At 41.1% G+C, this 23612-nt stretch overlaps 1 protein-coding gene across 3 annotated transcripts in view; it reads left to right on the top strand.

The window, feature by feature from the left end:
- The window catches only part of YLPM1 (YLP motif containing 1), an 86255-nt gene that overhangs the window by 62159 nt on the left and 484 nt on the right, over positions 1-23612 (top strand). For 2 of the 3 annotated variants that reach the window (XM_062181722.1, XM_062181724.1), the window contains 9 exons: positions 2141-2203; positions 2800-2919; positions 3137-3313; positions 3400-3483; positions 3773-3856; positions 7956-8036; positions 11071-11122; positions 15863-15993; positions 23181-23363. In XM_062181722.1, the coding sequence (XP_062037706.1) occupies positions 2141-2203; positions 2800-2919; positions 3137-3313; positions 3400-3483; positions 3773-3856; positions 7956-8036; positions 11071-11122; positions 15863-15993; positions 23181-23327 (939 nt within the window). In that variant the 3' untranslated portion in view covers positions 23328-23363. Of the gene's footprint in view, positions 1-2140; positions 2204-2799; positions 2920-3136; positions 3314-3399; positions 3484-3772; positions 3857-7955; positions 8037-11070; positions 11123-15862; positions 15994-23180; positions 23364-23612 lie in introns of those variants that run through there. The other variant, XM_062181723.1, reaches the window with a different exon arrangement.

The following is a 23612-nucleotide window of genomic DNA, read 5'->3' as shown; positions in this document are numbered from 1 at the left end:
GATGCCAGCATCATAAGCCACCACTTAACCCACTGTGCCACAATGCCAGCCCCACTGTGTCTATTATGTGTTGGAAGGTAGTTTACTAGTATTTTGTTGAAGGTTATTGTATTCATATTCATAACAGATATAGTTTTCTTGTGATGTCTTTGCTTTTTGTATCAAGGTAATGCTGGCCTCATAAAAAATTGGGAATTATTGCTTTCTCTTCTGTTTTTTAGAAGAATTTTTGAAGAATTGGTGTTAATTTTTTTTTTTTTTTTTGACAGGCAGAGTTAGAGAGAGAGAGAAAGGTCTTCCTTTTTTCGTGGGTTCACCCCCCAAGTGGCCGCTATGGCTGGCATGTTGCGGCCAGTGTGCTGCACTGATCCAAAGCCAGGAGTCAGGTGCTTCCTCCTGGTTTCCCATGCGGGCAGGGCCCAAGGACCTGGGCCATCCTCCACTGCACTCCAGAGTCACAGCAGAGAGCTGGACTGGAAGAGGAGCAACCGGGACAGAATCCGGCGCCCCAACTGGGACTAGAACCCGGGGTGCCAGCGCCGTAGGCAGAGGATTAGCCTAGTGAGCCGCAGCACCGGCCAAATTGGTGTTAATTCTTTAAACATTTGCTAGAATTCAGTAATGAAACTATTTTGATCTGGGGTTTTCTTAGTGGGTGGTTATTTTTATTGGTAATTCAATCTCTTCACTTGTCAGAGGTCTGCTCAGGTTGTCAGTTTCTTCTTCAGTCAGTTTTTAAAAAATTTTATTTATTCAGAAGGCAGAGTGACAGAGGGAGAGACAAAGATCTTCATCTAATGGTTCATTCCCCAAATGGCCAAGACAGGGCAGCCAGGAGCTCCTCCTGTGTCTCCCATCTGGAAGTCATGGGTCCAAATATGCAGACAATCTTGAGCTGCCCTCCCAGGTGCATTATCAGGAAGCTGGATTGGAAAAAGAGCAACCAGAACTCAAACCAGCGTTTCAATATAGGATTCTGGTATCACCGGCAACTTCAGCTTAACCTGCTACACCACAACTGATATGGGATGCCAGTGTAGCAAATGACTGCTTAACCAGCTGTGCCACAACACCAGTCTCTAAATTTCCCTTTAAATGCTGTTTTTAGCTTTATCCCATAGTTTTGGTATGTTAGGTTTTCATTTTCATTCATTTCAGAGTATTTTCTGGTTTCTCTTTTGATTTCTTCTTAGACTCAATGATTATTTAGGAATGTGTTGTTTCACTTCCACATATTTTTTAATGTTCCCTATTGTTCCCTACATTGCTTTCTTTCTCTTTAACTGTGGCATAATGGGTAAAGTTGCTGCCTGCCCTGCTGGCATCCCATATGGGCACCCATTCTAGTCCCAGCTACTCCACTTCTGTTGCAGTTTCTTCCTAATGAGCCTGCAAAGCAGCAGCAGATGGCCCAAGTCCTTGGGCCCCTGCACCCACTTGAGCGTTCTGGATGAAGTCCTGGTTCCTGGCTTTGGCCTGGCTCAGCCCTAGCCATTGCAGCTATTTGGGGAGTGAACCAGAGGATGGAAGATCTTTGTCTGTCTGTTTGTCTCTCTCTCTCTCTCTGCCTCTCCTTTTCTGTGACTCTGCCTTTCTAATAAATAAACAAATCTTTTTAAAAAATTTATTTATTTATTAGAAAGGCTGAGTGACAGAGAGAGAGAGACAAACAGAGGTCTTCCATCTGCTGGTTCACACCCCAAAAGACCACAACAGTCAGGATTGGGCCAGGCTGAAGCCAGATCCAGGAACTCCATCCTGGTTTCTTACATCGGCGGCAGGGACTCAAGTACTTCAGCCACCATCTGCAGCTTTTCCAGCTGCACTAGGAGGAAGCTGACTGGGAAGCAGTGCAGCCAGGACTCAAACTAATGCTCCAGTGTGGGATGTCAGCATCGCAGGCGGCAGCTTAACTCACTGCACCACATTGCCATTCCCCCTCCTGTTACCTTCTAATCTCATTCCATTGTGGTCAGATAACATACTTTCAATTACTTCTACCCTTTCAAGTGTAGGAAGGTTTGTTTCATGGCCTGCCATGTGATATTAGGGAGAATGATAGGTCATTTTTAACTGAGATCTCATTGCAAAACAAATAATCTCTGAATGACTTTTTTTGGGGGGGTCTGTTGCATTTCAGATTGTTGTCATAATGAGAGGATTGCCTGGTAGCGGGAAGACACATGTTGCAAAACTTATTCGAGTGAGTATGGAAAAACTGACAAAACCAATTGTTTGCCTTAGCTACTTGCCTTCTTAGTAAGTAGAGTGATATTGACGTAGGTAACTCCCAATTGACCTGTGTCCCATGTAGCTCATATAAAGTATTTATTTTCACTTTATTTGAAAGGCAAACAGCGAGATCTTCCATCTGCTGGTTCATTTACCAAGTGCCCAAACAGCCAGGGCTGGACCAGGCCAAAGCCAGGTGCTTAGAACTTAATCTGGGTCTTCCACATGTATGGTAGGAGCCCAAGTACTGGAGCCATCACCCATTGCCTCCTTGGGTGTGCATTAACAGGAAGCAGGAATCAGAAGTGGAGCTGAGACTCAAACCAGGCACTCCAGCGTGGGATGTGGGTGTCTCGAGTGGCATCTTAACTGCCACATCAAACACCCATCCCAGTTTCTTTCTCCTTAGACAAATATTTTTTGCTTTTGTTTGTTTGAATCCACTAGATTGTACTAATGAGTACAAATTTCATAAATACAACTTTAGGAATATAGTGAGTTTTCCCACCACACCACCCTCCCACCCTCCGTGAATTCTTTTAACCTTCTTAACTACGTGATTCTTAGGATAAGGAGGTTGAATTTGGAGGACCAGCACCCAGAGTTCTAAGCCTGGATGATTACTTCATCACTGAAGTGGAGAAAGAAGAAAAAGATCCGGATTCTGGAAAGAAAGTGAAAAAGAAGGTAAAGTGTTTGTTCGTGTTTAAAGGAAAACGTTCTAGAGAGAGATGGGGCATCTTTGAAGACAAGGACTTCTTTCATTTTGGAACATGAACTTTAGAACTCAGGTGTGAATGGAGGACTACAGAGTCATCTCTCTCTGTATCTGTGCTAAACTAAAGAAACAATTTAGGATGATTTTTGCTCTGGCTAACGCCAGCTCTCTACTGGGGCTTCATAGGTAATGGAATATGAATATGAAGCTGAGATGGAGGAGACCTACCGTACCAGCATGTTCAAAACTTTCAAAAAGACTCTGGATGACGGCTTTTTCCCCTTCATCATTCTGGATGCCATCAATGACAGAGTCAGGCATTTTGACCAGTTTTGGAGTGCAGCAAAAACCAAAGGATTTGAGGTAAAGTGTTAAGAGAACTTCAGAGCATTTGTGTTGCTATGTAAGTGTTGTGTTTCTTTTCCTAATCATCGCTTGTTCTTGCATAGGTGTATTTGGCTGAAATGAGTGCAGATAACCAGACTTGTGGCAAGAGAAATATTCATGGAAGGAAACTTAAAGAAATAAACAAGGTAATTTTCAGAAATAGAGAACAGTGGAGTACCCTAAACTTCACTCCGTCTGTATGAGCACTGTTACCTGGAGACTCTTGTTTATCCCGCTTTCCTTCAGAATATCTTTTCTACTTGCTTTCGTAAATGTTTTTTCCTTTGTATACAAAGGTGTGACCTGGGTTTTCTTGGAACCAACCTGTTAGACTTCATAGTATTAGTTGAATTTTTATCTGGCATGCTCACTTGGTCTTTCTTTGAGTAGTTTCTGGAGCACTGTTGAGATAACTTGAGCTGAATCTCTCCCTAGATGGCCGATCACTGGGAAGCTGCACCTCGTCACATGATGCGTCTAGACATTCGTTCTTTGCTGCAAGATGCTGCTATTGAAGAGGTGAGTGTCCTTTGGCTCGAAGGCAGCACAAAACAAGCTTTTATTCCAGCTTTTTACCTTGAATCATTTTATAGCTGCAGAAAAATTGCATCCATATCATGAAAACACCTGTATGCTTTCATACATTCACTTTTTGTTACTATTTTGCCACAATTTCTCTATAAATTGCTATAAATAATGTTGTCATTATTGTTATAGAGCTCACTGAGAATTAAGTTGCAGCCCTCAGAACCCTTCACCTCCATAAATACATCAGCACATCAGACCTAAGAGCAAGACATTCTCCTCCAAAACTGGTCAATTATCAAATTCAGGAAATTTAACATTGATAATATACTATATTAAGTAATATACATTTCCTGAATAGAATTTCTTGAATTATCTGATATACAATCCATGCTCAGATTTCACTAGTTGTCCCCATCATGTGCTTTTATTTTCTTTTTTTAAAAGATTTATTTATTTATTTGAAAGGCAGAGTAACAGAGAGGCAGAAAAAGAGAAATCTTCTATCTGCTGGTTCACTCCCCAAATGGCCGTAACGGCAATAGCTTCTTCCAGATCTCCCACACAGATGCAGGGTCCCAAGGACTTGAGCCGTCTTCTGCTACTTTCCCAGGCCATAGCAGAGAGCTAGATCGGAAGTGTGGAGCACCTGGGACTCGAACTGGCACCCATATGGGATGCTGGCACTGCATATGGGGGCTTTAACCCACTACACCACAGCGCTGGCCCAAGATGTGCTTTAAAACAATTTTCAAAACTCCAGGATTCGACTTTTTTTTTAATTTAAAAAGAAACTTGTCAGTTTTGTCATTGTTGTGAAAGATAAAGGAACATTTGAGTGTATGGGCCAGTTGTCTTATAGAATGTTCCTCAGTTTGGATTTGTCCATTTGTCTGCACATGTTTAGGTTTAGGTTAAACATTAGCAGGAATGCTGCCTAAGAGGTGATGTGTGCTTAGTGCATTATATGGGAAGCCGTAAGATGCCACTTTGTTTATTGGTGATTTAAACACTGATCACTTGGTTAAGGTAGTGTCTCTTGGCTCTTTTGCTACTTTTTTTTGTAATAAGAAATCCATAGAAGATACTTCATTACTATTCTCTTCCCTAACAGAATACATTAATAATTCTTTCCTGAATCAACTATTAATTTGGCGGGAGAAAATCGTTACCATGGAAAAAAGACAGAGTTTCTGTTTTAACTAGTTGTATGCTTCTGTTTTATTTAACTCTTCCTGTGAGCTTTATCTACACTCAATGTTGTCACTGTGTTTGTATTTTCATTTCCCATCTTCCACATCCCTTTTCCTCCTGGCTTCTGTCCTCACCGTTCTCCACAGACTCTTCGCTGGTAATTTCTGTGACAGTTGGCAGGCCTTTCTTGCTGCTTAATTTTGTAGCCATATGTGAAATACTTGACCATGCCCATATTCTCAAGAACATATTTGTTTCTTGACTTTTGAGAATCCACATTTTTCCAGTTTTATTTTTCTGACCATTTCTTTTTAGTCTCCTGGTACCCAATTCTTTTTTTTTAATACTAAACTTTTTTAAAAAGATTTATTTGTTTATTTGAAAGGCAGAATTTTGCAGAGAGAGGGAGAGACACAGGTCTCGCATACGGGTGCAGGGAAACAAGGACTTGGGTGATTTTACACTGCTTTCCTAGGCGCATTAGCAGGGAGCAGGACTGGAAGTAGAGTAGCTGGTACTTGAACTGATGTCCATACATCACAGGCAGGACAGGCATCACAGGCAGCAGCTTTACCCACTTCGCTACCATGCTGTCCCTACCCAGTCCTTAAAACAACTCCTTCAACGCCTCTATTCTAGGCTGTTTTCACTTTGCACTTTGTATATAAATAATCAGAATCTTTTTAGTAGCTTGGATTGCCACATATATGTCTAAATTTATAAAGACTGGGGTGAATTACATCAGTCTAAACAACCTTTCTGAGTGGAGATGATTTTTACAATTCATTTTATGATTATTTTTCAAATTTTCTATCAAAAAGAAATATGTATTATCTTGGTATGCCTCAAACACAACCTATCCAAAATGTAATTCATCCAGTAGTTTATCTTTTCTGATATTCTCTATTTTAGTAATTGGAACCACCAATCATTTGATTGCTACAACCAGTAATCTAGGATTATCTCTGACTTTTTTTTTTTTTTTTTTTTAAAGATTTAGTTATTTGATTGGCAGAGTTACAGAGAGGGAGAGAGATCTTCCATCCACTGGTTCACCATCCATGTGGCTGTAATGGCTAGGGCTGGTCCAATCCTAAGCCAGAAGTTAGGAGCTTCTTCTGGAACTCCCATGTGGGTGCAGGGGCCAAAGCACTTGGGCCATCTTCCACTGCCTTCCCAGGCCATAGCAGAGAGCCAGATCGGAAGAGGAGCAGCTGGAACTCAAGCCGGTGCCCATATAGAGTGCCAGCCTCCCAGGCAGAGGCTCAACCTACTACTCCAGAGCACCAGCCTCTATCTGAGTCGTTACTCTCCCCTTTACCAGTATTCAGCCTTGTCCCTCTACCATATAACTATTAACAAGTTGGCCAAGTGTACTTTATAAGTACTTTTCTAATCCTTCTACTCTAATTTGTATTGCTACTATCCTGGGCCAAAGATACTTCCATCCTACTTTTTACTATACTCTTTTTCACATTTTGAACTTTGAATAATTTTCATGTTTTACCTGGTTGGAAAAATACATGTTAAAAATTTTAAAAAGAAATCCTTGTAATCCATAGGAATTTATTTTTTATGTCTGGCCCATTCTTTTTTTTTTTTTTTTTTTTTTAAAGATTTATTGGGGCCGGCGCTGTGGTGGAGCAGGTTAACACCCTGGCCTGAAGCACCGGCATCCCATATGGGCGCCGGTTCTAGTCCTAGTTGCTCCTCTTCTGATCCAGCTCTCTGCTGTGGCCTGGGAAAGCAGTAGAAGATGGCCCAAGTCTTTGGGATCCTGCACCCATGTGGGAGACCTGGAAGAAGCTCCTGGCTCCTGGCTTCAGATTGGCGCAGCGTCGGCCATTGCGGCCATCTGGGGAGTGAACCATCGGATGGAAGACTTCTCTCTCTCTGCCTCTCCTCTCTCTGTGTAACTCTGACTTTCAAATAAATAAATATATTTTTTTTAAGATTTATTTATTTACTTGAAAGGCAGAGTTACAAAGAGGCAGAGGCAGACGAGAGAGGTCTTCAATCCACTGGTTCACTCCCCAAAAGGCCACGACAGCCAGAGCTGGGCCTATCTGAAACCAGGAGCTTCTTCTGGGTCTCCCACGCGGGTGCAAGGGCCCAAGGACTTGGGCCAACTTCCTCTGCATTACCAGACCATAGCAGAGAGCTGGATCAGAAGTGGAGCAGCTGGGACACAAACCAGCACCCACTTGGGATGCCGGCACTGCAGACGGTGGCATCACCCGCTCCGCCACGTGCTGGCCCCTCCGTAGGCATTCAAAACAAGTGGTCGTCTGCTCAGAACAGAGCATTACACTTGACTTTATGGAGGGAGTTATGAAGATGCACATCCCAGGAATATTAAGTTCAAGAGTATCAATCTGTTTTTTATCGGTTCTGTGTCAAAATTTGGGGTGTTAAAAATGACTTGGTGAGGCTGGCACCGCGGCTCAATAGGCTAATCCTCCGCCTTGCGGCGCCGGCACACCGGGTTCTAGTCCCGGTCGGGGCACCGATCCTGTCCCGGTTGCCCCCCTTCCAGGCCAGCTCTCTGCTGTGGCCAGGGAGTGCAGTGGAGGATGGCCCAAGTCCTTGGGCCCTGCACCCCATGGGAGACCAGGATTAGCACCTGGCTCCTGCCATCGGATAAGCGTGGTGCGCCGGCCGCAGCATGCTACTGCGGCGGCCATTGGAGGGTGAACCAACGGCAAAAGGAAGACCTTTCTCTCTGTCTCTCTCTCTCACTGTCCACTCTGCCTGTCCAAAAAAAAAAAAAAAAATGACTTGGTGAATCTGTGCTTTCTTCCTCTGGATGGCTGTGCTTATTCTCAGTTTCAGTGAGGGCCTCAACATTTTCATAAATGTTAACATGTTTTTTCTTTTCATGATTATTGTCATGGTGTAGGTGGAGATGGAAGATTTTGATGCAAATATTGAAGAGCAGAAGGAAGAAAAGAAAGATGCAGAAGAAGAGGAAAGCGAACTGGTAGGAGACAGACCAACCACTTTGAACAGTGTCTCTTTATGAAAATCATTAAGAAGGGTTTGAATTCTGATCTATGATCAGATTACTATTGTTGGTATATACTTTAATGGTAAAAGTTTCCCATAATCATCTTCAAGGAGACTTTTGGATAGTTTTTACTTTTTCCTCAGACCAAAAAAACCCTCTACTGTGTTGCTGAAAGAAAATTTTAACAGGGTGCTAAGAAACTCACCCGTATAAACTCATCTATTTGTGGGTGGTTTTAGGGGAGTATACTTTTTTTTAAGAAAATCAATTACAGATATTAAGGGCTTTCTTACATTCCAGCAGATCTGTGGTGTAACCTAACTTACGCATAATTGTATCTTCTTTGCTACAAGATCTCAAAATTGAGTTTCTGGCAACTGAGCAGAAGGATTTATCGAATGAGGAGGCAGAGGGTTGCCACTGGCTGCTGGATTTATTCTTTTTCATTTTATCATGTTAAGTGATGGGAAAAATATTTGTGTAGGCAATGGATTTTGCTTAGACTTATTAAAAGCTTATGTAGTGTGAATTCAAAGTTTCTGTGTACCTACTGTAAATACTTTTGATCACATCTCTGTAGAGCTGTTTGCCTTACCCTGTCATTCAAAAATATGCGGCCTGAAGTTATGTTGACTTTTCAGTGTTTGCTAATGAGCTACAGAGAATAGTAATGCCTTGGAATAGTGTTGCTTTTTAATTCCAGAATACTACTCGGTTTATTTAATACTCAGCCCTTGCTAAAGTTCTTCTCATATTCTTCTGAAAATGTACAAAGCAAGAACACTGATTCTTACCCTCTAGAGTATATAAGTCTCCAAGGAGTGGTCCCATCAAATGCATGCATGATAAAGGACTCTTGATAGAAACTGTGATTATATAGAGATGGTGTCAATTTCTACATTCCTAGGTTTTAAACATGGATTAAAAAATAAGATTTAAAGTTAATGGCCTTTGAGTCTCAATATTTTTTTTTTATTTTTTTAAACAGTATTTTTCTTAAGTTGTATTTTGACATAATCTAAAATACAGGCAGGAAATGCATTTAAAGGTCCACACTGTTCTGGACTATGGCTGCTGACTTCTGTAACTACTTGCAGCGTGTGTACTAGACCATGATCATGAGAGAAGTGTGTAGTGCTATAGCTTCCTAGCTTTTCAAAATACGTATGATCCATAACAGGTGACTTGCTTAGATGTAGGTCAAACTACTTCAGTTGCATGTACTACTATTTTTTAAAGTTGAACACACTGTAATGCTATATTTTTACATCAGAAACATGGCAAGGAAGCCTTCACTTTCTACCCTGCTGGACTATCTTTTTTTCACGTCGCCTACCATTGAAATCGGTGGGAGGATGGGACAGGTTTAAGGAAGAACAGGATGGTTCCAGCAGGGAGACATTAGTATACTCGTTGGCTTAACTTTATGTTATAAAACTTTCCTTAACCCATTCAAGGATGCAGTATCCAAATCTTCTACTATTGGGGTCTAGTCCAAGAGTAAAAGATCATTGGAGAATATTAACCAAAGGGTTGAGAGAAAGTCTTTAGTCACTCAGACCATTTTAATGGATTTCTCAGTAAACTTTGCATTTTCTGTTCTGGACTCCTTAATACAGCTGGGTGAAATCTGTACTTCTTGGTTAAGAGAATCCTTTTTGGGGGAATCATTGGCGTGATAGTTTGTCTTCTTTAGTGCCTCAGTGAACCTAGTATATATAAAAATATTATTCCAGTAATGCTGAAGGTTTTCAGACAATTTTTGATACATAACTTGTACAGGTTTCTTTTGTACTTTTAGCACCCTCACTTCAGCCTAGCTTTGTCTTGGTTTGTTCTAAGGATGTGTTTGGAAACAATATTTATAACCTGAAATACAACCTAGTAAATTGAAATTGAATTATTAGATCTGGCTTAAACACTAGAGATGTTTATAACACGTAGGTTTCCTGAAGTAGTGATGATACTCTCATAAACTTACCTACATGCTGTTGTCGTGACATCTTCAACATGCCTTCTGCCTTCCCTGTGTCAGTCTGTGCTGTGAACTTGAACATCCCCAACAATAGAGAGATACAGTGACTCATCAAAGAAGATGCTGGCACCTTTGATGAATCTCTCCTGTTTAGGAGCTCCATTAAGTTTCTGTATGTTAGGGACTAATAGGAAAACAGACTCCAAGTGAAGAAAAGAGGGCATCGTGACAAACCACACGAGACTGAATGGAAAGGAGGAATACCTAGTTCATTAGGCACATTGGAAGATTTGAAAATCTTTGGGAGTTTGTTTGAAATAAACCCTCTAGTACTTTATGAAATATAAGATGTAAGTTACCTTTGGAGATTTCTGGTTTTTTGTATGATAGGAGAACGCAGTTTTATAAGACATCAGAAATAATCTAGTTTCCAAAATGATGAAAGAAACTGATTCAATAAAATAGTCTGTAAGACCTAACTGGTAAATGGATTGAATCATTTTAAAATGAGGTTGAACTTCATAATTGGGTATTTGGGCTCAGTGATACCAATCCTTCTCCTTTCTTTTGAGTACTATATGATTACACTGAAATATAAAGTAACTATCTTAAAGAATGCTTTTTGGACCTCATGACTACTATCACTTGAGAATAGCAGTTGTATTTAGAAAGTAACCTAGCTAGTTAAAAATTTTCTGACAATCATAGCACAGTAACTACCTGTACATCTTATAATATTTGCTATACAGATGTTGTTCAGCTGCAGTTTTGATTCCTGAACTGTGGCTGCCTCTAAGCGCCTTCGTTACACTGTTCTGAATTGCCTACTCTGAAATCTAGGCAGTGAAGTCTGGTGAATTTGGCAGTTTAGTTTCTTCAAAGATAATGAGACTGTTTTCCCTAAGGATATTTTTATAACTAGTGAGTGGAAACTGAATCCATTCCCAGTTTTAATGCTTTTCCAGTTCAAAAGTTGTATGCATGTATGTGTCTCTTTCTAACCCTTCGAGCTTCTCTCTGTGTACGATTTAGGGTTACATTCCGAAAAGCAAATGGGAGATGGACACATCTGAGGCAAAGCTAGGTGGGTATTTCCTTTTTCCTGTTTTTATATGTGATACCTCATGGTAATGGTCATAGATCTTTCTGCTGTAAGAAGAACAAGTTTCCCAAAACTTGTGCTTAAACCAAGATTTTTGACCTACCTTACCTCTTCTAGTCTGTTTCACTAGCTTTCGGTTTAACTAGTTGTATCTTGTAACAGAGTGAAATAAAAGAGTATTTTGAAATAATAATCCTCAATGCCGTTTAAAGTTCTTAGACTAAATGGAAATATTTGATAAATTTAGTAACAAAATGCTGTCTCTTCTAACGTCCGTTCTTTTATATTGATCAGAAATGTTGGTGCTGATGAGATTTCTTTTTTTTTTTTTTAACAAATATTTGCAGTCCAAAGTTGGACTTGATTATGAATACTTTGGGTAATAATAATAATATATATTAAAATTTTGAAATTAGTTGAAAGACAGTTATTTTCCTCATAATAACTTAAAGTTGCTGTATGGAGGGAAGTAGATGTATAATTCAGATTTTTTGAGGAACTTGCTTTGTAAAATTACCTTCTAATTTTCCTTCAAGTTGTCTTGAAGTGCCAGATCACAAGGTAAAGCGGTTAAAGTGATTGTCTAAAGCAGACTTTAGTGTGTGGTTACCTTCAGAGCAGAAAATCATATGGATCCAGAGGATTCCTCCAGTAGTTCAGAATGCAACTGTAAAGCATTTCTTCAGCTTGTTTTTTACTTCACTTAAAGAGAATGATTTAACCTGCTAAGATGTGTTAATAAAGATGTGAGAAAATATGCTCAAGGCTTGTTGAGAAGACTGACCTTCTGATAGATGAAATGTTAGCTGTCAATCCCTGGCATCACACTGTCGCTGCCAACAGGGAACAACCCTCCGCATATCTTAGATTCACACAAGTCTGAGCAACTTAGCTGTGTGTCTGACATCAGAGGTGCACTTTGTACACAGTTGCATACATTATATCTGTAATTTTCCCAAACGTTTACGCTAACAGTTGATGTGGATGTTAAAAGACAGTTCCACAAACTATAATATTCGCAGAGTATTTGGATAGATGCTTTGTTGTAGAGTTTAAAAGGTATTTTTAGAATTTCATTGCTTGTGAAAATTACAAGTGGTTACCGACATTCTTCTGCTAGTCTTTCCTTTTGGGAAATGGCTTAATAACCAACTGTCTTCTGTATAGTTTCAAAACATTTCTGTGTTTAAATGCAATTAAATAGGTAGGGAAACAATAATCTCATATTAGTCGTTAAAATAATAATGCATTAGTTCTGCTTATTTTGACATTAGAATTAAACTATTTGAAGCTCTGTACTTTTAGAATAACTTTGAAGACTCTTAAGACCTTTGTGTTATCTAAATAGTGGTATAATAATATTTGGGGGGCAAGAAGATATTACAAAATATAGACAAGGGCTTTATGGAAGTAACAAATACTTTAGCAAAGTAAATATTCTTCAGAGATGTTTACATTATAAGGTCTTAGAAGGATGGTTTTTAAACTTAAGCCAGTCCATTTTCTACTTTCCTTTCTAGTTTCTAAGGAAGAAGGAAAATGGAATTATGTTCAAAACTATATTAATACTGGTATTAATTGCTGAGCAAAATTCTGTCTCAACTAGCATTTGCATCTCAAAAATACATTTTATTTAAATTCAGTTTTAAAAACAGAATGTTGGACAATGAATACCAGAAATGAATTTATTAAGTAATCTTTTTCCATTGAAAGCGCTAAAGATCTGGTAATCTAGAAAGTGGATTCCGACATGTTTGCAGTGGAGTTTGTTTGTTTTCAATGAGTAACAGTAATGTTTGTGTAAGAACCTGCACCTTGCCTCATCGTGTGAGTATTATCTTGAGAATAATCCAGCCATGGAGGAAGGCAAATTGAGTGTGTGCGTTCCTGAAAGTACTTACCTCTTTGACTTTGGCCCATTGATCCATTTGAGAAGATTGTTCTCCAAAACTTGAGAATCTTGCGTCTGAGAATTTGTCTTTGTATGTTGCCATCCTTATAACAAATTTAATATATTTGATTGTCAGGTACAAATTTATTCTTCTGAGTACTTTACCAACATTCTTAAATTGCTCTTGGTAACATGATAATGTTTGGGTGGAAAATACTAAGCTTTCACAGTGTCATACATTGAGTCAGAAGAAGAGTAGAATCTGAAACCGAGGGATTTTTATTCACGACTGAGTCTGCCAGTGAGAAGATACTTACCTGTAGTCTTTGAAGCAGCTGGCCGGATCTCATCGCAGGTTCTTGCTCAGTGCTCTGATCTAAGAGCAGCATGCTGTTTGGCCTGGGTTGGAATGCCAACTTAGAAGCAGCGTGATTTTAGAACAGTTTAGAGCAGGTCTGAGCGACTGCTGGCTTGGGTGTCATGGAGCTGTTGAAGGCACCTTCAGTCACACCTGACTGGTTCCCTCTTGGCTGGTGCAGTCACCCTAATGCAACAGTGGGAGTTAGCTTTCTGGGATTCAGCAGTGCTGCTACTGGAATTCCATAGGAAGTACTTTTGGTTTCCCATCTTGGCGTCGTTTGTCTCTACCTAGGAGTCGTGTGTTGGCCTTCTGCATTTCCCTTCACAGTTAGAATGTAATTACTGTTTGTATAGGCACATCACCTTTGTATGTTCACCTTGAATCAGTTTTCAGAAATATCATTTACATTTAGAAAACACATAGATTTGTCTAAATTTTTTTTCTGTTATGTGTTATAATAATACATATACTGTTTTGAAAATGTAAAAATCTCTTGTCAAGTTGGATTTAAAATTTCATCTCTAAAACTTCATCTTTTGAAACTCAGGCCCTCTGGAAATCATGAGTGTGAGTGTTGGGCACCAGCCTTCTTCCTGTGACTAATACCCAGGTTTTTCTTGCCTCACCTGTCCCACCCATCTGCTGTTTGGGTGGAAGAGGTGTGGGCCTCTCTTTAGCCCCAAGAAGGAAACGTTAGCATGTTTGCATGAAAGTTGAGATTAACCCTTTCAAGCAAGGATGCTCACGCCAGAAATGCCTGCTCTTCTGAGCTTCCCCGTGACAGATGTGGGATTCTGACCTGTAACTCCCGTGATACACACTGTGTGCTAGGGGATGTTCTGCAGTTCTCCCACTGCCCTTCTGCACTGCTGCCGGCCATGCTGTGTTCTTGAAACAGATGTGAAAGTTTTCCTATGAAGTATGTTGATGGCAAAGCTGATTGTGTTAAGGTTGGAAATCCTTTGTGGTCTGTTTAATAAGTGTGTTGGAGCTTCCTGCCCTTTTGGTAATGTTGTACGCTTTGAACCGAAAACAGTTTTCTTGTTTGTGGGACTTGGTTGGTTTTCTAATACCATATCGGTGTCCCTGTGTAGTCAAGGTATCCCTGCTTTAAGCTCATGTATAACATGGCCCGTCGTTTACATGTAGATACAGCCATTTAGTACAGCAGTTGGTTTACAGAGGAAACTTGGAAGACTGGGTCTGTTGAACCCGTCCATGTTAAAATATTGCCAATTGAGACGATAACAGTTCTCTTGCGTTTTGTAATTGTTGTCGTTTGTTTTGCTAATTTTTCAGTGAGGATTGCTTTTATGGGGGAAGGGCTTAGTAACTAAAAGCTGCGCCAATTATGGGAAACCTTGTTGGTTTTTAAAGCTTGTACGGTTAGTTGTGTGGGAGACATTTATATTTGAAACATAAACTCACTCTCCTACAGCTGTTGCACTTTGCTTATCAAGTACTCTCCAACTTGGTACCTATGTACACCTGTGTGCACTCTCACCCTTCATGGAGTTTGATGAAGCATGGTAATCATGTGTTTCTGAAGTTTTTAGGCTTTTCTTTTACTGGCCTGCTTAACAACACTGTGCTTATGTAAATTCAGTTGATTCAAAAGTTTCAGTGCTTCAATGTAGCTAAAAAATGTATAAAACTCGTAATATTCTACATGTAGTATCAGAATCAACATTAATAATAAAAAATATACAGCACATTCTCATTGTGTATTCTTCTTTGAGACATGTAATTTCTGAATTCATAGTCCCTGTTTGTTTAATTGATTACAGCATTGAGCCTTTGGAAAGCCCTCCCAGATTCTGGGTTCAGAGAGAAATATCAGATCTTGTCACTTTGCTAACCAGCTCTTAGCCTCAGAATGGTCAATAGCACTTCATACAGAAAGTGATTATCTCATAAAGTCAGCTTATTCATAAATATTAACCCATGGTGAATACTCTCACAGCAGCCAAAATCCTGAGAAACTGTTAATCTAGAACCTTCTTAAATGTTAGCTTGGCTCATTGAGTTCTTGCCTCACTTTCATACGGCATAATATTGCTCCTGATTGAAGATCAAATGGGTGGTATTAATACTGCATTAAGGAAAAACAACAGAATGGAAAAAATTGGGGAAACCTGCCTTTCATTTTCCTTCAGAACATGAGAGCTGAATTGTGATTTTGAGGGGTGAGAGGACAAGGAGGCCAGGAGACAAGTGCCTTCACTTGCTTTGTGCTTTGCCCATATTTGTTACTTAACCCAACATCATGATGTCATGGCTGCCAATACAGACAGTAGACAGAGCTTGAGATTATTTCAACCAAGAAGACGGTTTGGATCTGCAAGTGATGCTGCACTCAGACATGTGGCTGTGCCCTCTGAAAGTCCTCCAGCCTTCTCTCCTCTTGTTAATGTCTTGTGTGCTCGCTCACACTCTTCCTTAATGCTGCGGCTCTGTGTTTGTCCCCCAGACAAGTTGGATGGCTTGAGGACTGGTACTAAAAGGAAACGTGACTGGGAGGCGATTGCCAGCAGAATGGAGGATTATCTTCAGCTCCCTGACGACTATGAGACTCGTGCTTCTGAGCCTGGGAAGAAGAGGGTAAGAGATCTTGTCAGTAACTGCCACACATGCAGGGCCCATTTGAGCTTCTGGTTCTGAAAATTGCAGGCAGAAAATCAAATGAATGCTCTTTTTTTTTTTTTTTAAGAGCAGTTTAGTTTATACTGTATCCCATTACATATCCACAAAAGTGTCAGACCTTACAAATTGTTAGATCAAACGTACAACTAACTAAAAATATGGAGACCAGAACCTCACATGAATAGCATATTGTCAACCCTAAGTAGGTTGAGAGTGGCCATTTGTGCCATTTTGTCATGGGGCAGAGGAACCAGGTGCAGGATACAGTGTTGAAGAGAATCTGTGGGACTTCATAATGGATTCAGTGTGGAGGGTCCAAGGATAGGTGGGATCGAGGGTGACTCCTTGAGGTTCTGGCCATGAGCACTCCAGGTTTATGCTGTACCATTTACTTAGAAAACTGGAGAAGTCATAAGTTTGAAGGGAAAGAATTGGGAGTTAAGGGAGGGACCTTAGAGATCTCAGTGTGGATGGCAGACTTGTAGTATGAAAGTCATGAATTTCGTGAGACTGAAATCACAAATTTGAGGAAATGGTATTTAAGCCATTAGACTGAGTGATTTTGCCCAGAGATGAGTGTGAATAGAAAAGATGACAGGACACAGGACCCAGCCTTGCAGCCAGCGGTGTTTCAGGAAGAGAAAGCGGTCCGTTTTTAGTGATGCAGAGAAGACAGGGACGTGGAGGACACTGAAATGCTGTTAGGTTTCGCAGCGTGGAGGTCGCCAGCAGATGTAGCATTTTCAGAGAGCTGGGGGACAGAAGCTGGTTTGCAGGAGACTGGAGAGTGGAAAGATGAAGAAGGACAGAACCGTAAATGCAGACAACTTCTTGGAGAAGTTCTGCTCTGGAAGGGAGCAGAGAAATGGGGCTAGGACTTGGGATGGGTCTTCACACAGATACTGAGTTCAGTAGAAGTGATTGTTGTAGCTATGTTCTTTAAAACAAAGTGAAGCAAAGGCACATACCCAGTCTGCACAAGCTGTGTCCGTCTAATCCACCTTGATCTCCCTATGTAAGTTTGTAGAACTCTTCCATTCTCTATAAAGGGCTGTGCACTGTGCCATCGTCTGGCTGTACAATCAGTTATTTACCCAGTGCCTTACTGATGTTTCCATTTCGTTGCTGGTACAAATACTGAGTCGTGGTGTGTATGTCTTGGCAGCAGATGTTCCCTTGAAGTGAATTTTTAGCATTAAAGTCGCAAGCTCATAGACTGTGGTCTATCATTCTGACAGATACTAAAAGATTATTTCCCAAAAAGGTTACTTCTGTTTGTATGCCCTGTAGACCTGTTTGTAAATGCCTGTTTTTCCACACCAGCAGTGCTATTGTCAAACTTTTTAACTGTTGACAATCTGATAGATTAAAAATACCTCATTTTGCATTTTTTTGTGAGGTTGTATATCTTTATCCATCATTTCTTTGTATTTTATTAATTTCCTCAGTGTCTAATAGTTAGAGAATATTTTATTCTAAGAGAATCAAAATGACAAACACTCCACTATATACCATTTGAAAGAATCCAGGTTTCAAAGCTTTCCGACACAGCAGACAGTCCAGGGGCCCACCTTTGTATATATAGTTCAAGCGGATGGGATAAAGAGATACCTGCCAGCGCCATGGCTCAATAGACTAATCCAGCTCTCTGCTGTGGCCTGGGAGTGCAGTGGAGGATGGCCCAAGTCCTTGAGCCCTGCACCCGCATAGGAGACCGGGAGAAGCACCTGGCTCCTGGCTTCAGATCGGCACAGTGCGGCGGCCACTGGAGGGTGAACCAACGGTAAAAGGAAGACCTTTCTCTCTCTCTCTCTCTCTCTCTCACTGTCCACTCTGCCTGTCAAAATAAATAAATAAATAAATAAATAAATAAAATAAATTAAAAGATTTACAAAAAAAAGAGATACTATTGATGGCCTTCCATTTGTGCCCAGCCCCATCCAAGGACTACTTGAGTGATGACTATTATTACAGTTTGTTTTTTACATTTTTATTTGAAAGGCAAAAAGAGAGAGAACTTCCATCCACTGGTTCACTCCCCAGATGCCCAACAGCCAGGGCTGGGCATGGCCAAATCTGGGAACCTGGAACACCATCTGAGTCTCCCACATTGGTGGCAGGGACCCAAGTACTTGAGCCACCAACTGCTGCCTCCCAGGATATGTTAGCAACAAGCTGGACCAGAAGCAGAGGAACCAGACCTCTGGTGCAGGCAGATGAGCCAGGCATTCTGATGCAGGGTGCAGATGCCCCAAGTAACAACCTAATGTCTGTGCCAGATGCCAGTCTCAGTGTCTTTGCAGTTTTAAATTTGGGACCCGTAGAAGCTCTCCTTAGGAGTAATTGTAGTTCTTTCTGGTAACAGTGAATAATCTGAAATGAGAACTATTGTGCTCTAAGTAGTTTTATGTAACTGTCATTCTCATCAGTGAGCAGTTTGTGATCCCATGCAGTTTCCTTTAAGTTAGGTGGCCAAGGAGAACTGAGTTGACATACAAAATAATCCTATAAAGTGGCTCCTCAGGGCCTGCGCTGTGGCATAGTGGGTGAAGCTGCCACCTGTGGTGCCGGCATCCCATATAGGTGCTGGTTCAAGTCCTGGCTGCTCCACTTCTGATCTAGCTCTCTGCTATGGCCTGGGAAAGCAGTAGAAGATGGCCCAAGTCCTTGTACCCATGTGGGAGATCTGGAAGAAACTCCTTGCTCCTGGCTTCTGATTAACACCACTCTGGCCGTTGCGGCCAATTGAAGAGTGAACCAGCGGATGGAAGACCTCTCTCCCTCTGCCTTTCCTTCTCTCTCTGTGTAACTCTGACTTTCAAGTAAATAAATAAATCTTAAAAAAGAAAAAAAAAAGGCTCCTCTTTAGCCTCCTCTCTTGCCTCATACCTTAATTTCAAATAGCTTTTAACTCTCAGACAACTCAACAAAAACTGACATCAGAACTCCTGGGGTGTCTTGGTTTCTGTAATCTGGCTTTTTACAAATACCAGGTGAGTTCTTGGGATTAACTTCCTCTGTAACAAAAAGCTGTTTACTTGTGAAGTTTACCATACTAGAATTTAGCTAAATGGCTAGACTTTAAAATATAATTAATTTATCTTTTAAAAATTTCATTTACATAGTTGACTATAAAATAATGGCTCAGGGCTGGCACTGTGGCGTAGCAGGTAAAGCTACTGCCGGCAGTGCCAGCATCCCATATGGGTGCTGAGTTTGAGTCCTGGCTGCTCCACATCTAATCCAGCTCTCTTCTGTGGCCTGGGAAAGCAGTAGAAAATGGCCCAGGTCCTTGGGCCCCTGCACCCACGTGCAAGACCAGGAAGAAGCTCCTGGCTCCTGGCTCCTGGCTTTGGATCAGCCCAACTCCTGCTGTGGGCAGCCATTTGGGGAGTGAACCAGCGGATGGAAGACCTCTCTTTTCCTCTTTCTCTCTCTCTGTAACTCTCTGCCTTTCAAATACACAAATCTTTAAAAAATAATAATAATAGCTCATGTGGACTTCAGTTTGTATTTCTTTAACAACTATGAAAGAGAAATGTAAACATTCCCTTGTTTGCTCAATTTGTATATTTTTAGTAACAGTGCAGTAAATATATGTACTTCAAACCTTTGCATGTTAGTCAAGATTTTTTCTTTACTATAACAACTTTTTTTAATAGGTGACAAAAAATAAAATGTTCTTAAAATGTTCTTTAAATCTCAAAGGTAGCTTTTGGAAAATTAGGAATGATCCTGGCATTCAAGAAGCTATTTCTAGCTGAAATCATTATTCTGCTCCTTATATGTTTAGTGTTTTTGTAATCATTCATTCTTCTACAAGTTGATTGTGTGCATGGGGTCTGTGGATTAATCCTGTTACGGAACTAAAAGGAGGATTCAGCATGTAAATTAGTTTAAATATAGAATTAGTATATGCAGGGTCCTCAAAAAGTTTATGGAAAATATGCATTATCTAGTAATTTCAATTTTCCACATTGAAGCGTCATATATTAGAGATATGAACAAAATACTAATTTCTAAATTATTTAATTTCAACTTTGGATTTGGGAACTTGTACACTAAGACATGTTGATTATTTTTAAAAAATTCTTACTTTTGCTTCTAATTCCATATTTTTATATGAGTTTTTTTCCCAAGCCCTATTTATTTATTTGAAAGGCAGAGTGAGCAAGAGAGATCTTCATCCACTGCTTCATTCCCCAAATGCCCACAACAGCTGGCTTTGGGCCAGGCTAAAGCCAGAAGCCAGGAATTCCATCTTGATCTCCCATGTGGATGGCACAAACCCAAATCCTTGGGCAGTTCTCTGCTGCCTGCCAAGTACATTGGTTGGAAGCTGGATTGGAAGTGGAGAATCCAGGATTCAAACTGGCACTCCAATATGTGATTCAGGCATTCCTAATGCCCATCTCTTATCTGAGTGTTTTATGCTTTTTGGGTTTTGTTTTCCTTACTCCCTTCCTCTCTCCCTTCCTTTCTTTCAACAGACAGAGTTGTAGAGAGGGAGAGACAGAGCAAGAGAGAGAGAGATCTTCCATTTCATTCCCCAAATGACAGCAGCTGCCTAGACTGGGCCAGACTGAAGCCAGGAGCTTCTTCCGGGTCTCTCACATGGATACCCAAGCACTTGGACTGTCTTCTGCTGCTTTCCCAGGCACATGAACAGGGAGCTGGATCAGGGTGAAGCAGCTGGGACTCAAACCAGTGCCCGTGTGGGATGCTGGCGTTGCAGGTGGTGGCTTAACCTGCTATACCACAATTCTGGTCCATTATCTGAGTTTTAAAGACTCAGGAACTAACTACAAAATTAAGAATGACAGGGTGAGATTGATCAGTGTTTTAAACTCTATGCTGAGACTACCCCAGGCATGCATGGATGGATGGATGGATGAATGGATTTATTTATTTATTTTAGAGATTTATTTTATTTATTTGAAAGAGTTACAGAGAGAGGTAGAGACAGAGAGAGGTCTTCCATCCGCTGGTTCACTTCCCAATTGGCTGCAACAGCCAGAGCCTGTGCTGATCTGAAGGCAGGAGCTTCCTCCGGGTCTCTCATGGGGGTACAGGGGCCCAAGCACACTTGGGCCATCTTGTACTGCTTTCCCAGGCCATAGCAGAGAGCTGGATCGGATCTTAAACCGGCGCCCATATGGGATGCTGGCACTTCAGGCCAGGGCTTTAACCCACTGCACCACAGCGCCAGCCCCCAGGCATGGATTTAAATTGACCTTTGTACAGCAGCCACAGTCTGTCCAGCCATCCTTTGTGCCCCTTAAGACATAGCCATCTTTCTTTTTTCTTTTCTTTTTTTTTTTTGACAGGCAGAGTGGACAGTGAGAGAGACAGAGAGAAAGGTCTTCCTTTTGCCGTTGGTTCACCCTCCAATGGCCACCGCGCTGATCCGATGGCAGGAGCCAGGTGCTTCTCCTGGTCTCCCATGGGGTGCAGGGCCCAAGCACTTGGGCCATCCTCCACTGCACTCCCTGGCCACAGCAGAGACCTGGCCTGGAAGAGGGGCAACTGGGACAGAATCCGGTGCCCCGACCGTGACTAGAACCCGGTGTGCCGGCGCCGTAAGGCGGAGGATTAGCCTAGTGAGCCGCGGCGCTGGCCAATAGCCATCTTTCTATAAAATGTGTATGTTTGAAGCTAAATGGAACTGAGTGTATGTATGACTTGATTGAATTAAGCAAAACAGTACATCAGCATTGATGGGTAGAAGGCCCAAAGATCCATATATAAAGGTCAAATCTTTATATGCCAAAGCCTACACTGTTTATTAGGCTTCTTAGTGAGGCCTTTGAAGGAATTTAAGCCATAGATTTCCTACCCTCTAGAAGGCTACATGAAGCAGAGTCAGGTGTTGCCAATTTTCCCCTACTGCTGTTACTAGATCTTCCCTTTGACCAGTTTGTAGCTGTTAGAAGTCTGGTCATTTCATTACCAGTCAGAACAAAAATGTATTTCCTAATCCAGCATAAAGAAGATGAAGTTCCCTCTCCGTGCTGCAGACAGTAAATCACAAGCCGTTCTTAAATGATCTGGCAGAATGTGTCACTGTGTACTGCAAGCAGCAGGTTCATAGTCTGCCTTTAAATATTTCAACTTAAACAGAATATATCTGCATATGTTTTTAGAAACTTATGACGTAAGAATTTATATTTGTGAAAACCCAGAGTACCAATAGAAAATACCTTTGTTCATAGATTTGTAGTTGTGATCTTGCCATGAATGATGATATCAGTTGAGTCCATTGATCTCTTTGTCTTGTGAACGAAAGTAATAAATCCAGCTCTCTGTTTTCTCTAAGATTGAGTTTCAAGAAGTTTTTACGTGTGGGGAGATAAATGAAACTCAGTTCTCTCAGTCCTTGATCCAGGGTGTATGTAGTCTGAATATATAGTATATAGGGAAGATAACTCCATTAATGGTAATTGCAATACAATGTGAAAGTTCAAAAGCAGACATATTGAAATCCAGAAGTGAACCCAGGAGAGCCATGATGAGTTATTCAGATGTCAGAGGAAAAGAGGGATAAAGCATGGTGGATGACCAGACTCACACGAGGTAGACAGAGTTCAGGAAGAGAGGTTATACATACAAGGTGAGGTAGCACGAAGTAGCTCCGGGTGCTAGAAGTCAGTCTGTATTTCTTGTGTGAAATGCTTTAAGCACTGGCTGGAGATGCTGCACGTCAGACAGGGACTGTATTAAGAAGGCCTGAGTGCTTGGACTTCATCTTGTAGGGAGGGGAAAGATTTGAGAGTCACAACCATGTATATTTTAGGAAGATCACACCGGCGGAGTGGGTTCAAGAGGGTGAGCAGAGACAGGGAGACTAGGTTAGATGTTAGTGCTTTACTTCAGGCCAAAGAATGAAGTCATCGAGTTAAAAAGGAGTGGCCGAGGAGATGGAGAGAGCACAACTGAGCCGAGAGCAGACAAGCTCAGGAGTCGGAACAGTTAGGACTTGGTGATTGACCATAGTTCGTGCTCTGCAACTTTAGATAAATGGCTTTCTCTACTTCTTACTTGTGGTTTCAGATGAATAATCTTGCCTCTTCAGCTATCCAGAGAGAAGGGGGCCTTTTGCATGTTGATTTTTCTTGAAACCCAGCCTAATGCTGTGTTCTTTTTAGGTGAGATGGGCAGACCTGGAAGAAAAGAAGGACGCAGATAGGAAAAGGGCCATAGGTTTTGTGGTCGGACAGACTGATTGGGAGAAGATCACAGATGAAAGTGGTCACCTGGCTGAAAAAGCCCTCAATCGAACCAAATATATATGAGACTTAGTTTTTGAATGGAGTCATTGTTTCTCTGAGGTAAGAGTATGCAGTCTTACAAACGGCCTACTGTGTGCTTGCATCAAGGGGTTTGAGATAAAGAAGACAGCATGCTTTGCTAGAAATGCCCTCTTCCTGTGTTTCTAGTTCTGAAAGAGTAAGTATTTGCCAGTTGCTGACATTTGCAACACAAAAGTTTAGAACAGGAAGCAGTATTCTGCAACCTGGCTCACTTAGAAAAACAAAAGTCTTGAGGAAAGCTTGAAGGCCCTAGATTTGGGAAGGAGT

This window comes from Lepus europaeus, chromosome 22, assembly GCF_033115175.1.
Source record: "Lepus europaeus isolate LE1 chromosome 22, mLepTim1.pri, whole genome shotgun sequence".
NCBI classification, from domain to species: Eukaryota; Metazoa; Chordata; class Mammalia; order Lagomorpha; family Leporidae; genus Lepus; species Lepus europaeus.
Note: the sequence above shows the minus strand (reverse complement) of the source record. Positions and strands in the feature narration are given on the sequence as shown.